Source organism: Ovis canadensis, chromosome 2, assembly GCF_042477335.2.
Source record: "Ovis canadensis isolate MfBH-ARS-UI-01 breed Bighorn chromosome 2, ARS-UI_OviCan_v2, whole genome shotgun sequence".
Lineage (NCBI taxonomy): Eukaryota > Metazoa > Chordata > Mammalia > Artiodactyla > Bovidae > Ovis > Ovis canadensis.
The window spans coordinates 251808528-251821829 of NC_091246.1; the positions used below are offsets into that span (position 1 = coordinate 251808528).

The 13302-nt window shown below is 48.7% G+C and overlaps 1 protein-coding gene across 4 annotated transcripts; it reads left to right on the forward strand.

Moving 5' to 3' along the window:
• The first annotated feature begins 4909 nt into the window (after positions 1–4909).
• On the forward strand, positions 4910–12899 carry LOC138434447 (group IID secretory phospholipase A2-like). Of its 4 annotated transcripts, none has more exons than XM_069579238.1 (4): positions 4910–5105; positions 8478–8622; positions 10359–10465; positions 12180–12899. In XM_069579238.1, exons 1-4 carry the CDS (start codon positions 5066–5068, stop codon positions 12326–12328), a joined length of 441 nt encoding a protein of 146 aa, XP_069435339.1. In that variant the 5' UTR covers positions 4910–5065; the 3' UTR covers positions 12329–12899. The 4 variants fall into 4 exon arrangements, with proteins under 4 accessions (XP_069435339.1, XP_069435340.1, XP_069435341.1 ...); XM_069579239.1 differs by lacking the exon at positions 12180–12899 and adding an exon at positions 10673–10691 and having other exon boundaries at positions 4965–5105; XM_069579240.1 differs by lacking the exon at positions 10359–10465 and having other exon boundaries at positions 5011–5105.
• Positions 12900–13302: the final 403 nt, after the last annotated feature.

Below are 13302 nucleotides of genomic sequence, written 5' to 3' on the forward strand. Positions count from 1 at the left end.
CAACAGGAATCAGCCATAGGTATACATATTTTTTAACCCATTTTTCTCTTTATATTTTTTATTTAATTTTTACTTTGTATGGAGTGTAGTTGATTTATCACGTTGTGTTAGTTTCAGAGATGCAGCAAAGAGATTCAGTTCTACATATGCGTATATCTGTTCTCTATCAGATTCTTTTCTCACACAGGTTATCAGACAATATTGAGTAGAATTCCCTGTGCTGTACAGTAAGTCCTTGTTGATTATTTTATATACAGTAATGTGTTTGTTAATCCTGAGCTCCTAATATATCCCTCCCCCATCTTTCCCCTTAGTCTATGAGTCTGTTTTGATTTTGTAAATGAATTCATTCATATCATTTTTTTTAAGATTCCACATATAAGTGATGTCATATAGCACTGACTTTCTCTGCTTTTCTTTGCTTAGTGTGAGCATCTCTTGATAAGCCCAGCTTCTTTCAATTTGCTCTTCCCCTACAGACCTTCCACATTAATAATAGTAATTCTGAGCTGCATCTAGCCGCCTCTGGTAGGTTTCATCTCAGATGGAATCCAGGCAGTGGGGCCATTTCAGTAAATGAGACTTTATGGGAAGGGATGACAGAGGAGCCTGGCAGTCCATAGGGGTGCAAGGAATTGGACACAACTGAAGCGACTTAGTGCATGAGTCAAGCAAAGGACTCTGGTCACTGGCTGAAAGGGGGTGTCTCTTAGGAGATGGGGGTTCACCTTCTCTGCAGTGAGGTTGGGGGCAGCAGGCTCCAAGCTCGGCCAGCTCTTCTCATTTCCACCTCCATCTATGCTGGCTAAGAAAGTGGCCCCTCGGTACAATGACTCATCTGTATCATGGGGATTCGGGCAGTGCCTCTTTGCACTTACTCTGTGTGAACCACTTAGAACAGTGCCCAGCATGTAGCAGGGGCAGCTCTGGCTGACCTGTATTCTGACCCAAATTCTGCCACTCACCTGCTGCTGTGTGACTCTGGGCAGGTTCCTGACCTTGCTGGGCCCCAGCTGATGGTAACTATTCATAGAATTTGCACTTCAGGGTCTAAGCCCTCTCCGGATTCCTCCCATCCTCCACCTGGAGATCTCGATGGATCATGGGCAAACAGTATCACCAAGTGTATCCCCACTGTTTCCAAGGAAGTGAAAACTCAGATTTGCTGGAAAGGATCAGGAAATGATCAGTTCCATCTATTATACGCTGCTGATGGAGCCAAAAGCTAGGGAGGTTCTAAATTTCAACCAATTTCAGAAAAAGGAAGAACTCTAAGAACCTTTCTGTCCTGATTCAGCAATTTCACTTCTAGAAATTTATTTTAAAGAAAATTCCCTTTTAAAATGGACAAAGATTTATTATTATCATAGTCTTTTTCTTATTTTCTTTGGCCACATAGCGTGGGGGACCTTAGTTCCCCAAACAGGGATCAAACCAGCACCCCCTGCAGTGGAAGCTCAGAGTCCTGACCACTGGACCGTCAGGGAAGTCCCCAGAATGTTTCCTATAATGATGAGCAATGGTGACCAAAAAGTCATAATGAAAAAAAAAAATCCATAGAAACAGACTCAGGAACCAAAATGATAGGATTAGTAGATCAACATATTATGATAGTCTTACACCTATATTCTAGATATTTAAGAAAATACAGGAAACTTGAGCCTGTTAATTAGAAACATAGAAAAAGAAAGGGAAGTAGCTCAGTCGTGTCTGACTCTTTGCGACCCCATGGACTGTAGCCTGTCAGGCTCCTCTGTCCATGGGATTTTCCAGGTAAGAATACCAGAGTGGGTTGCCATTTCCTTCTCCACGGGATCTTCCTGACCCAAGGATTTAACTGGGTCTCCTGCACTGCAGACAGGCTCTTTACTGTCTGAGCCATCAAGGAAGCCAATTAGAAACATAGAAGATATTAAAAAAAAAAAAAAAACTAGATCAAATTTCTAGAGAGAACAAGTACACTGAGATGATAGAGTGGAGAGGATTAATGCAGATTAGACAATGTAAAACAAAAGGATAGCTATTTATTCTGTTCATTTTAAGCAGCAAAGGTGCAGATGAAGATGATGGTGGTGGGAGTCACCGCAGCTCACATTTGTTGGTTTCTGGCTACTGACTGACCTCTGTCTCCATATCACCTCATTTAATTCCCACAAGTCTATGAAGTGGGTGCTATGGTAACCAAGCTGGACCCTATGGTGCTTTCCGAGGACAGACCTGCCCCACTTGAGTCTTCCACCTGCCTCTCACTGTAAAAAACTTTAACCTCCTAGATCTTCCCCAAGTGCCAAACAATACCTTTAATCAGAAAAGTAAGAAAAATGCAAAGCCAAAAGAAAACAGTCAAGCAAGATAAAAATGATAGTTTAGCCATTAAACAAACTCGAGGACATTTAGTTCCTCCTTAACGGCTGTTCTGAGCCAGTCATATGAACTGCTTCACAGACTCCACCATGTGGAAGGAGGTAACTGTATGTAAGCTGTCACAAGCACATAGACTCCAGACAATTCGAACCAGAAGGTTGACGATATTGATCCCTTAATTCTCTTACCACCAACCAATCAGAAGAATGCCCACAGGCTGACCACAAACCCCCAAATCCCTCTCCCTGATCCTGTCTTTAAAGCCTTTCCCTGAAAGCCACCATGGGACTTCAGGCCTTTTGAGAAACAGTCGGACACTACTGAGCGACTGAACTGAACTGAACTGAGCATTAGCTGTCTGGACTGCTTGCTTGGTGCCCTGCAGTCAACGATGCTCTTTACTTCACTGTGACCGGAAGTCAGTAGACTGGCTTTTCTTTGCAAGCGGACTCAGGTTTGGTTCCATAACATTCTCACCACCCTGTTTCACGCGTGAGAAAATGGAAGAGGTGGAGCTGAGCAGCTTTCTCCGGGTGCAGCAGGTGGGACACCAGGGAGGCAGCCTGGGCTTGGGTCCCACCTCCCAGCCTCTTCGTCTCCCTGTGATGCTACATAACCGGTGTGGCGGTCACCATAATGACATTCTACTGCGGGTGTGTTGTGTGCAGAGTGTTGTGTGTATGTGGTCTCTAAACCCCACGGCCATCAGAGGAGAGAGGGCCAGTTGCCTCCACATTGTCCACGTTCTGCAAATGAGGAAAGCAAGGCTCTTGAGGTCAAGTGATTTGCCCAGGGTCCCAACCTGGTAGGAGAAGAAGCCAGAGTGTGAATGCGTTCCCTTTGAACTGTGCCCTGGGACCTCTGGGGATGTCTGGGACAGCAGATTTTGAAGACTTTTGGCAGCATCTATCAAGTCTTCTCTCCCACTAGGGCAAAGACCTCTGAAATCAGCAGAAGTCCTGGCTACTTTTGCTTCTGCCCAATTGAGATGAACTCAGGGGGAAGCTGGGGCTCAGAAGGGTAACCACAGACCTAGAGGAGTGCACAGGAAGGTCCCACGTTGGTAACAGCAGAGAGGTAAGGAGCACGTGATTACAGAGCACGCCTGGGGAGGCAGCCAGCAGTTGCCGGAGAGATTTCATGTGTGTGCTGCTGAGTATTTTGCGTGCAGATGGCTTTTCCATTATGAGATGATCAGTTAATGACTGAGTCTAGGAATAAAGGAAAACTAGATTTTAAAGAGACAGGGAAGAGGGACAGGGAGATCGCCCAGCAGTGACTTGACTTCCTTTCTGTAGACCCGTCAGCTGGCAGCCAAGAGGTCAGCCTGTGCTCTGTGCTCTTGAACAGCCATCTGACAGGCACCGAAGAAGCCCAGTTTCTGCTCTCGTGGGCTCTCCAGCAAACCTCAGAAGGTTACTGGTAGAGCGTTTGTAGCAGAATATCCATTTGTAATGCCAAGCATGTCTTGCCATCAGCACCTCCACCCTAGCTGGGCTGGGTCCAGGACATTCGCCTCATTAGGAGTCCCGCCTTAAACTGGGGAGGACCTTCTGCAGGGCAAGTTGTCAACACATGTCAGTTGCCTTCAAGTTGTATGCGTGCTTTGACTCAGCAAGCCCGCTTCGGGAGCACACCCTGTAGAAACAATCCTGGGCAAGGACGAGGTTTCATCTCAAAGACTTCTTTCACTGTCCTGCTATGTGGTCTAGAATAGTACGATATTGGAAATAACCCATATGCCCAACAATAGGGGATTCTTTAAATGAATGGCATACAAGGCTACCTTTCAAAATTTTCTGCAAGAGATGGTTTAACAACATACAAATATGTTTAGGTTATTTTAGTAAATGAAAAGACAGACTACAAAGTACGACCTGTAGTGTTTACCTAAATTGGTCAGGGAAAAGTGTGGAAAGATATATACAGAGAGTAATAGAACCAGGATAACATTGACACCAAGATGGTAATGATGGAACAACTTAAGTGCCCATCAAAGGATGAGTGCGTAAAGAAGACATCGTTCATATGTGTGTGAGTGTGTGTGTGTGTGTGTGTGTCTGTGTGTATAAACATCTTAAAATAGAGAGTAGAATGGTGGTTACGAGGAAGTGCGGGAGGGGGAGGGCTTAGACAAATATCGTATAAGTGTACGCACTTGCAACAAGTAGTAAATAGGTCCTACACAGTAGAGTGAATATTGACAACAATGTTGTGTTATAATCACCAAACTTGCCGAGAGACTGGATATTCATTACTCCAACCACAAAGAGAAATTGTAATTACATGACGTGATAGAAATGCTAATTATTGCTGCACTAACACTCAGATCATGATATATAAATGTACCAAATCAATATATTGTCCCCTTAAATTGACACAGTTGTATGTCAATTTCATTGAAAAAATTAATGGTGATGAATGGATTCACAAAGGATTTTAAATTGCTTCTAGTTGTTCAAGCTCTCCAAATCTTCTATGTCAATCATGCAATCAAAACCATTTTTAAAAGCTATTAAAAACAGGAATAATAAAAATCCGCATTGCCAGAAAAGAGGAAACACAAAGCGCCTGGGTGACCTCCGGCAGGGCTGAAGCTGGGAGGGGGGAGTGAGCTCGGCAGGCAGGGCCATCTGATATAGGGGCTGCTGGCTCGCAAGGGGCCTTCCAGTCGCTGCCTCCACTGCTCTGTGCTGGGGTCATGGGCCTCCCCCTGCTCTGCGTGCTGCTGGTCTTTGCTGGTGAGTGGGGACAGCACCCACAGCCGGGGAGGCGGGGAGGGAGGCTGGGGTGCCCTGTACCTCTTTCCTAAACTGAGCTGCTGTGCTGATCATCCCGGACCCGGTCCCCCAATCCCCCACTATTCGGCCCCCTGCAGGAGTCATCAGTGGCTCAATCCCCTGGAACAGTGGCTTCAGCCAGAGGGCTGTGGGCGGCCAAGCTGGGTGGCAGGCAGAGGCGGGAAACTAGACGTTCACAAACTGGGCTCCAGCTGAACTGACGTCTGTGGTACTTCGGACACAAACTACGGAAATGGATCTGCCCTCCTGTGTCCCTCTGAGCAGATAATAGTGATCTCTCACATATGCACACCTCTCCACACTTTCAGGGGCCTTTCCTGGTGGCTCAGTCAGTAAAGAATCCGCCTGCAGTGCAAGAGACCCAGGTTCCCTCCCTGGGTTGGCAAGATCCCCTGGAGAAGAAAATGGCAATCCACTCCAGTATCCTTGCCTGGGAAATCCCGTGGACAGCGGAGCCTAGCAGGCTAGAGTCTGTGGGGTCAAGGAGGTGAACATGACTTAGCGATAAACCACCACCTTTTTAGAACCCTTTCAGCTCCCTTGACCCTGGGGGTTCTGTTGTCCATTGGGAAATGGTGAAGTTTCCACCTGATCTTTAACAGATCAAATGTTGCATATCTGGGTGCTAGCAAACTGGAGTGTTTACTTGTTGATCCATCTCAGAATATGTGATCTGAGAAAGCACTTGCATTTCGTTTTTAACGTGCTTTATGTTATTTTGGGACTCCCAAATTCCCGAGAGGAGCACACCACCAGGGTTACGGTGAAAACCACTAGGAAAGCTGCAATCAACTGCAGAAATTCATCTCTCAGATGCAAAGAGGCAATACAGTGTAGAGATGAAATACATAGATTAACCTGCATTCAGATGCTGGCCCATCAGCTTCCAGTGCTATGACCGTGGCCAAGTCCCCCTACCCGTCTATACCTCATCTGTAAAGTGGGCACAATAACATCCTCTTCACTGGGTTGTTAGAAGGGCTCTAATGAGAAAATATGTACAAAACCCCTAGCAAGGGTGAGGAACAGTTAGCGAGCAGTAACTTAACACAAAGCGCATGCCTGAGTTAGTGGTGATGTTGTCCCTGCCACTGTCGCTAACCCTTGGGAGAAGGGGCTCCATCCCTCTCAGCGACAGCTGAGGATGGAAAAAGCAACCGAGGCAGGAATCACTGTTAAGCTAAGTCAGTGTCCCGAAGCCCTCTTGACCACAAGTTGAGCTCCTCGATTCCCCAGGGCTGGGTTGACCTCAATGTAAAACTGTAAGAAATAAGACCACAAAAAGCACCCCGAATCAAAGCTGAATTTGTTTGCTTGGCGAGGAACAGCTGCAGAATTCAGGTGTGAAGTTGTGTGTCTACTTCTAAGCTGAAATAGAAAGGTCTAAACTTGGGGTGCACAAGTAGATGGAGGTTCAGCAAAAAGGTGAGATTCCAAATTCAGATCCCTGGCTGGCCTATTGGGTGGACATTAACTCTCGGCCGTGGTCTGTTTCTAGGGCCTTATCACCAAATCTGGGGTTCCAGGGGGCTTGAGGTCATTCCTCAGCACAGTCACAATTAAGGTTTCTCTGTAGCATCTGTACAGCTAGAGCCACCGTGGCAAACAAGAGTGGCAGCGTGGGCTTCCACCACTGGGGACACGACCTACCTGCAAGTCCCAGCCTCTACCAGCCGACGTTTAGCTGCAGCCCTGGTGGCTCAGACAGTAAAGAATCTGCCTGAAATGGACCCAGATTCGATCCCTGGGTCGGGCAGATCCCCTGGAGAACAGAATGGCTATCCAGGCCCGTATCCTTGCCTGGAGAATCCCATGGACAGAGGAGCCAGGCAGGCTACCGTCCATGGGGTCGCAAAGAGTCAGGCACCACTGAGTAACTATCCCTTTCTTCGCAAGGCAAGCACCCTGCTTCTGATGGCACCCCTGCCCACTGTATGAGTTCATCCCAGACCCAGCTGTCCCTAGTGCAGGGCTCTCCCCTGGTTACTACTCACTTTATTTGAGTGTAGAGCTTCCATTATAACACCGTTTACTTGAGGGTCGGGGGCGGGGGGAACTTCCACAACTGGGGTCACCCGAAGGGGCCTCCCCAGCCCAGTCTCTCTGCGATTCTGGGCTCCATCTGTATTCCTGGGTCATCCCCAAGGTTGCACACAGGTACATCCAGTCCCCTTTGCATCTCATCTCTTGCTCCCAAATTCTTCTGTGAATTCATTGCTTAATATATTTTATTTCTCCTAACTGAATATAATGCATTCCTCTCTCCCAATGAAGTGAATTCCCCTTATGATCAATTCTCACCAGCAGATATTATGACTGAAGTGAAAAATATTCATGAAAAACATTGATTTCTAAATCACACTCCTTTCCAGAAGAGCCATGCATATTTTTTTAAAGGGCTTTTTTTAATGATTGTATTTATTTTATTTTATTGCTGGCTGTGCTGGGTCTCCGTTGCTGGGTGAGGTTTCTCTCTGTTAGCGGTGTATGGCCTTCTCAGCACGGGGACTCTCTTGTATTGGAGGGAAAGTTCTAGGGGGCGTGGGTTTCAGTAGTTGCGGCACGTGGGCTCTGTAGTTGTGGCTCCCGGGCATGATAGCTATGGCCCGTGGGCTTAGCTGCTCCTTGGCACGCGGGAACTTCCTGGACCAGGGACTGAACCTGTGTCTCCTGCACTGGCGGGTGGATTCTTTACCACTGAGCCACCAGGAAAGCCCCCACGCATACTGTTTAACGTGTGGATTCTCTATGGGCTGTGGTGGGAGTCGGGGGTGGTGGGGGGAGTGTCTTCCTACTATCGAATGTGAACCCAGAGACAGAGAGCAGAGCCAGGCTGCCCTGGGTTAGCATCCTGCTCCTCTGGTTACCAGCTACTATGACCTGGAGCAAGTTACTGAAGGTCAGTGTGCTCATCCCTAAAATGGAGGTTAAAAACAGCATTTATGGTTCCAATATTTGTTTCTTGGTTTTCATACATACACCATGATGAGAGGATACTGAATGGGGAGGTGTATGAGACCTCTTTGTATGATCTTGGCACCTTTTCTCTACATCAAGAATAAACCAAAATAAAAAGATTGTTTTAAAACATAGTATCTCATGGAAAGGGAGGAGTCAATGGGTCTCTACATGAAAAGATCCTTGGTAATCAGTTACCAATTCTCATTATGCTTCCAATAGCCACAGCATTTGTGGTTACTTTATTATCCAAGGTCACTGTTTTGGCCCAGGCAGAGCAGAGGTGCCAGGCCTGCAGCCCACTGGACACCCCTGAGATTCATGTCCTCTCCCTGTGGCTGGGCTCCTTGGCAGGTGTGGCTCCAGCTGAGGGCGACATGCTGGACCTGAACAAGATGGTCAGACAAGTGACGGGGAAGACCCCCATCTTCTTCTATTCGTCCTACGGCTGCTACTGCGGAATTGGTGGCCAGGGCCAACCCAGAGATGCCACAGACTGGTAATTCCTCCCAACCACGCTCTGCCTCTCCCCAGGGACCCTCCTCTCTCGTCTCCTGTTTCCTCTCCACCCATTTATTCATCTGGTACCATGTGCTGTTGTAGCCTAGGCTGAAGGAGTTTGGGCATTACCTTGCCAGCACGTGAAATGAGCACAGCTGTACAGTAGTTGGAACATTCTTTGGCATTGCCTTTCTTTGGGGTCAGAATGGAACCTGACCTTTTCAGTCCTGTGGCCACTGCTGTTTTCCAAATTTCCCTGGCTTATTGAGTGTAGCACTTTTACAGCATCATCTTTTAGGATTTGAAAGAGCTCAACTGGAATTCCATCACTTCCAATAGCTTTCTTCCTAGTAATGCTTCCTAAGGCCTACTTGACTTCACCCAACAGGATGTCTGGCTGTTGGTGAGTGACCACACTATGGTGGTTATCCAGGTTATTAAGTCCTTTTTTGTATAGTTCTTCTGTGTATTCTTGACACGTCTTCTTAATCTCTTCCACTTGTTAGGTCTATACCATTTCTGTCCTTTACTGTGCATGAAATATCCCCCTGGTAGCTCCAGTTTTGTTGACGAGATCTCTAGTCCTTCCCATTCTACTGTCTCCCTCTATATCTTTGCATTGATCAGTGAGGAAGGCTTTCTTATCTCTCCTTGCTCTTCTCTGGAACTCTGCATTGGTTTGGATATCTCTTTCCCTTTCTCTTCTGTCTTTCGCTTCTCTTCTTTTCTCAGCTATTTCTAAGGTATTCTCAGACAACTGTTTTACTTTCTTAGGTATCTTTTTCTTTGGGATGATTTTGGTTACCACCTCCTGGACAATGTTCCAAACCTCAGTCCATAAGTTGTTCTTCAAGGCACTCTGTCTATCAGATCTAATCCCGTGAATCTATTAATCACCTCCACTGTATAATCATAAAGGATTTGACTTAGGTCTTACCTGAATGGTCTCATGTTTTTCCCTGCTAGGAACTCTGCTGAGCTCTGATCCAGCCTCAGCCCTTCTGGAGGGTTCCCCAGAGTTTCTGAAGTCTGCCCCAAACTAGTTAGAAGAGCCACAAACACTTCCCATTGCCATTGAACATTGTTGTTTTTTTCAAAGTCCCACTTCTTTTTGCCATGGTCTCACTTGGTTTTCATAGCAACCCAGGGATCTGCCAGAGGAGGGATGAGAGCCAGCCTGGCCCGAGGTCAGCACCCTCACCCACCACATACAGGCTGTATGATCCTGGGCCAGTGGCCTGACCGCCCAGAGCCTCAGTTTCCTCATTTGTGAAATGAGGATAATGCTAGTACCTCTATCCTGGAGCGCCCAAAAGGATTAAGAGAGAATTCCTAGGTAGAGCAGGTGCCTGGTACATAGGAGGGAATCTTCCTTCATAGGTCAGACAGTAAAGAATCTGCCTGCAGTGCAGGAGACCTGGGTTCGATCCCTGGGTCAGGAAGATCCCCTGGAGAAGAAAATGGCAAGCCACTCTAGTATTCTTGCCTGGAGAGTCACATGGACAGAGGAGCCTGGCAGGCTACAGTCCATGGGGTCACAAGAGTCAGACACGACTTAGAGACTAAACCACCACCTGGTACACAGGAAGCACTCGAGAACTTTTAGCTGGAAAGAAGACTAGACCCTCCAGGCCTTGACTTCCGAGGCGGACACGCAGTTTCTTCTCTGGGGCAGGGGCAACCTGAGACTCAAGCCAGCCAAGGACTCACCCTCCTCCTGTCCTCTCCTGCCAGGTGCTGCCACGAACACGACTGCTGCTACCGTCACCTCAAATCTGACAAATGTGACATCATCTTCAACCACTACCACTACACCTTTTTCCGGGGGAACGTCCAGTGTTGTGAGTGCCTGGGCCTCAGGGTTGGAGTAGGAGGCTGAGCCAAGGAGCTAGAGCACGCATTGCTTTTGTATGCTGTGTGACAAAGCACAAGCTGCTCAGCCTCTCTGTTTTTCTCATATGTCCACTGGCAATATCTGGGCTGTGAAGGAGAGGCAGCAACAGGGGCAGGAGGACGGAGAGGTCCCATAGAGAATTTGACCCCTTTAGGATCTGGAAGGATGCCAGACCTCAGCTTAGATCCCAGACCCACCACTGACCAGCTGTGTGACCTTGAGCTCTTTGCTGAACTTCTCTGAACCTCAGGATCCTCGTCTGGAAACTCAGGATGATAACAGCATTCTCCTGCATAAAGTTCATTCAGAAACTTAAATAAGAGGAGACATAAGGTGCCCTGCAGATGCATGCTTGATAAATAGTCCAGCTACCGAGGTTAGTGTTTATTATTTCATCGTCATGAGTTTTAGAGCAGCCCAGATAGGAGGCAGGTCCACCCTGGTGATCATTTTCTTCTTGTTCCTGGTCACTAAGTCACATCTTACTGTTTGCAACCCCATGATGTGTGACCCGCTCGTCTGCTCTGTCCATGGGATTTCCCAGGCAAAAATCTGGAGCACGTTACCGTTTCCTTGCTTGGAGATCTTCCTGACCCAGGACTTGAGCCCATGTCTCCTGCTTAGCAGGCAAATTCTGAGCCACCTGGGAAGCCCTGATCTCCATTTTACTGACAAGAAAACTGAAACTAAAGTGAACTGTTTGCTCAGAGTCACACATCTACAAATGAGTAGCCTGGGCTGTAACCCAGGACGCCAAGCCCCAGGGTCCACACATGGAAAAAGGTGGCAAGTTCCAGGACTGGATGGTGAATGGGCTCACCAGCTGTCCCTGTTAACTGAGAATAGTGGCAACAACTGTAATGGCCAACATTTATTGACCACTTACTATGTGCTAAAAGTTTTGACTTCTTATTTTAATCTGAATATATATGTATACATATTCTTTTCCCTTACAGATTATTACAAAATATTGAGCAGAGTTCCCCATGCTATACAGTAGGTCCGGCTCTCTTGTCCCCATTTGACAGATGGTGAAACTGAAGCACCATTGTCCATCTTTCATCAGAGTCTTTGCACATGCTGTTCCTTCTGCCAGGAACGGCCCCTCTCCTCCACCCTGGCTTTCCAGAGTAGGACCAACAGCTCACTCTTCTGATCTCAGCTCAAACGGCTTTTGACATTCAGTCAGTCCCATTGGTTACCAGCTCAGAGCCCCTGCCTCGTGCCTGACTCCTGGGTAAGCACGGTTGCACTCACTTCTGTGAAGGGCAGGGAGGCCTGGCACGCTGCCATCCATGGGGTCACAGAGAGTCAGACACGACTGAGCGACCGAACACCAACCACCACACACTTCTCCGACACTGCCCCCCATCCCGGGGAGTGTGAGCTCGGGCGTCCGTTCTGTGCTCCTCTCCCCCCGGGACTGTCGAGGGACAGGTGCTCAGCTGTTTACTGAACGGGTGAATGAACGAAGGAGCAATGGCACACAGGGAGGTCACACCCCTGCCCAAGGGCACAGAGCCAGAGTCCAGGGAGCTGGGAAGGGCACCAAAGGCTGGACAAGGGCTGAGCTGCCTTCAGTGGCTCCCCTCCAGGGGGGCAACCCACCCTACCACGGGAAGGGGCAGACCACTTAAGTGCCCTCCTCCACCCCCTCGCAGCCACCAAGGGGAGCTGGTGTCAGCAGCAGCTGTGCGCCTGTGACAAGACGTTGGCCTTCTGCCTGCAGCGGAACCTGAACACCTACAAGAATCACCTGCGTTATCTGTCCAGATGCGAGGGCGAGATCCCCAAGTGCCACACCCTCTAGCCTGTCCCCCTGCATCTTGAGCTCTGAGGAAGACCCCCAGGACCACTGGACACAGCCCCGACCCAGCCTGGTGCCTTTAAAACACTCCTGGGAAGAGGAAGGGGCTTGGCCTCGCCCCTAGCTCCCACTTGCCTCTTGGACCTTCTGAATCTCCCCGGCTGTCTCCTCTGAGGGTGGATTGAGATCTTAGGAAAAACCAAGGCCAGGGAGCTGCCAGGGGGAGTGTGTGTTTTGGCATGGGTGGCAGGGTCTGGGAGCGGGGTGGGGCAGGTTCTTCCTTCATGACCACTCACCAGGCCCCTCCAGGCTCTCCCTGCCCCTGAAACACCATCCAAGCAGCTGCCAGAGTGGCCTCTGTAAAAGGCAATACGGATCTTTCTGTCAACGGGATTCTGCTTGTTCAAACCCCAAGGCCCTAAGTCCTGCCTCCCACTCCATCTCACCCCTCCAGTCATCACAGGACACACGCGTACCTATGGCTGATTCATGCTGATGTGTGGCAGAAACCAACGCAATATCATGAAGCAATTATCCTCCAATTAAAAATAAATAATGAAAATAAAAGCCACAACCCCAAGGCCCTGCACCATCCAGGATGGGTCGGGGGGCGGCGGGCGGGGTGTCTGGGACCTGTTACTGCCTGGCACTGTGTCCCTCTCCCTTGGAGCTTTGGGGACCCTCGCAGACTTGGCTAATGCCTGTCTTGGACTCATTGCAGCTCTGGTGCCCAAAGCAGTACTCCAAACCCAGAAGGGGTTCAGGAAATACTTTTCAAGGCAAGAACTAGACCAAGCTCCCTGGGCTCCAGGCACCTGGTCTGCAGGCCATGGGACTTCCGGGCACTCTTTCCTCTCTGACTGCCAGGCCTTTGCTCAACTTGGACTTCTGCAGCGATGCTCCACTGGCCTGCTGTCTCCCAGGTAGCTAAGCCCACCCTAGGCTCCTCGGGGTCCAAGGGCCGCTTCCTACAGAAG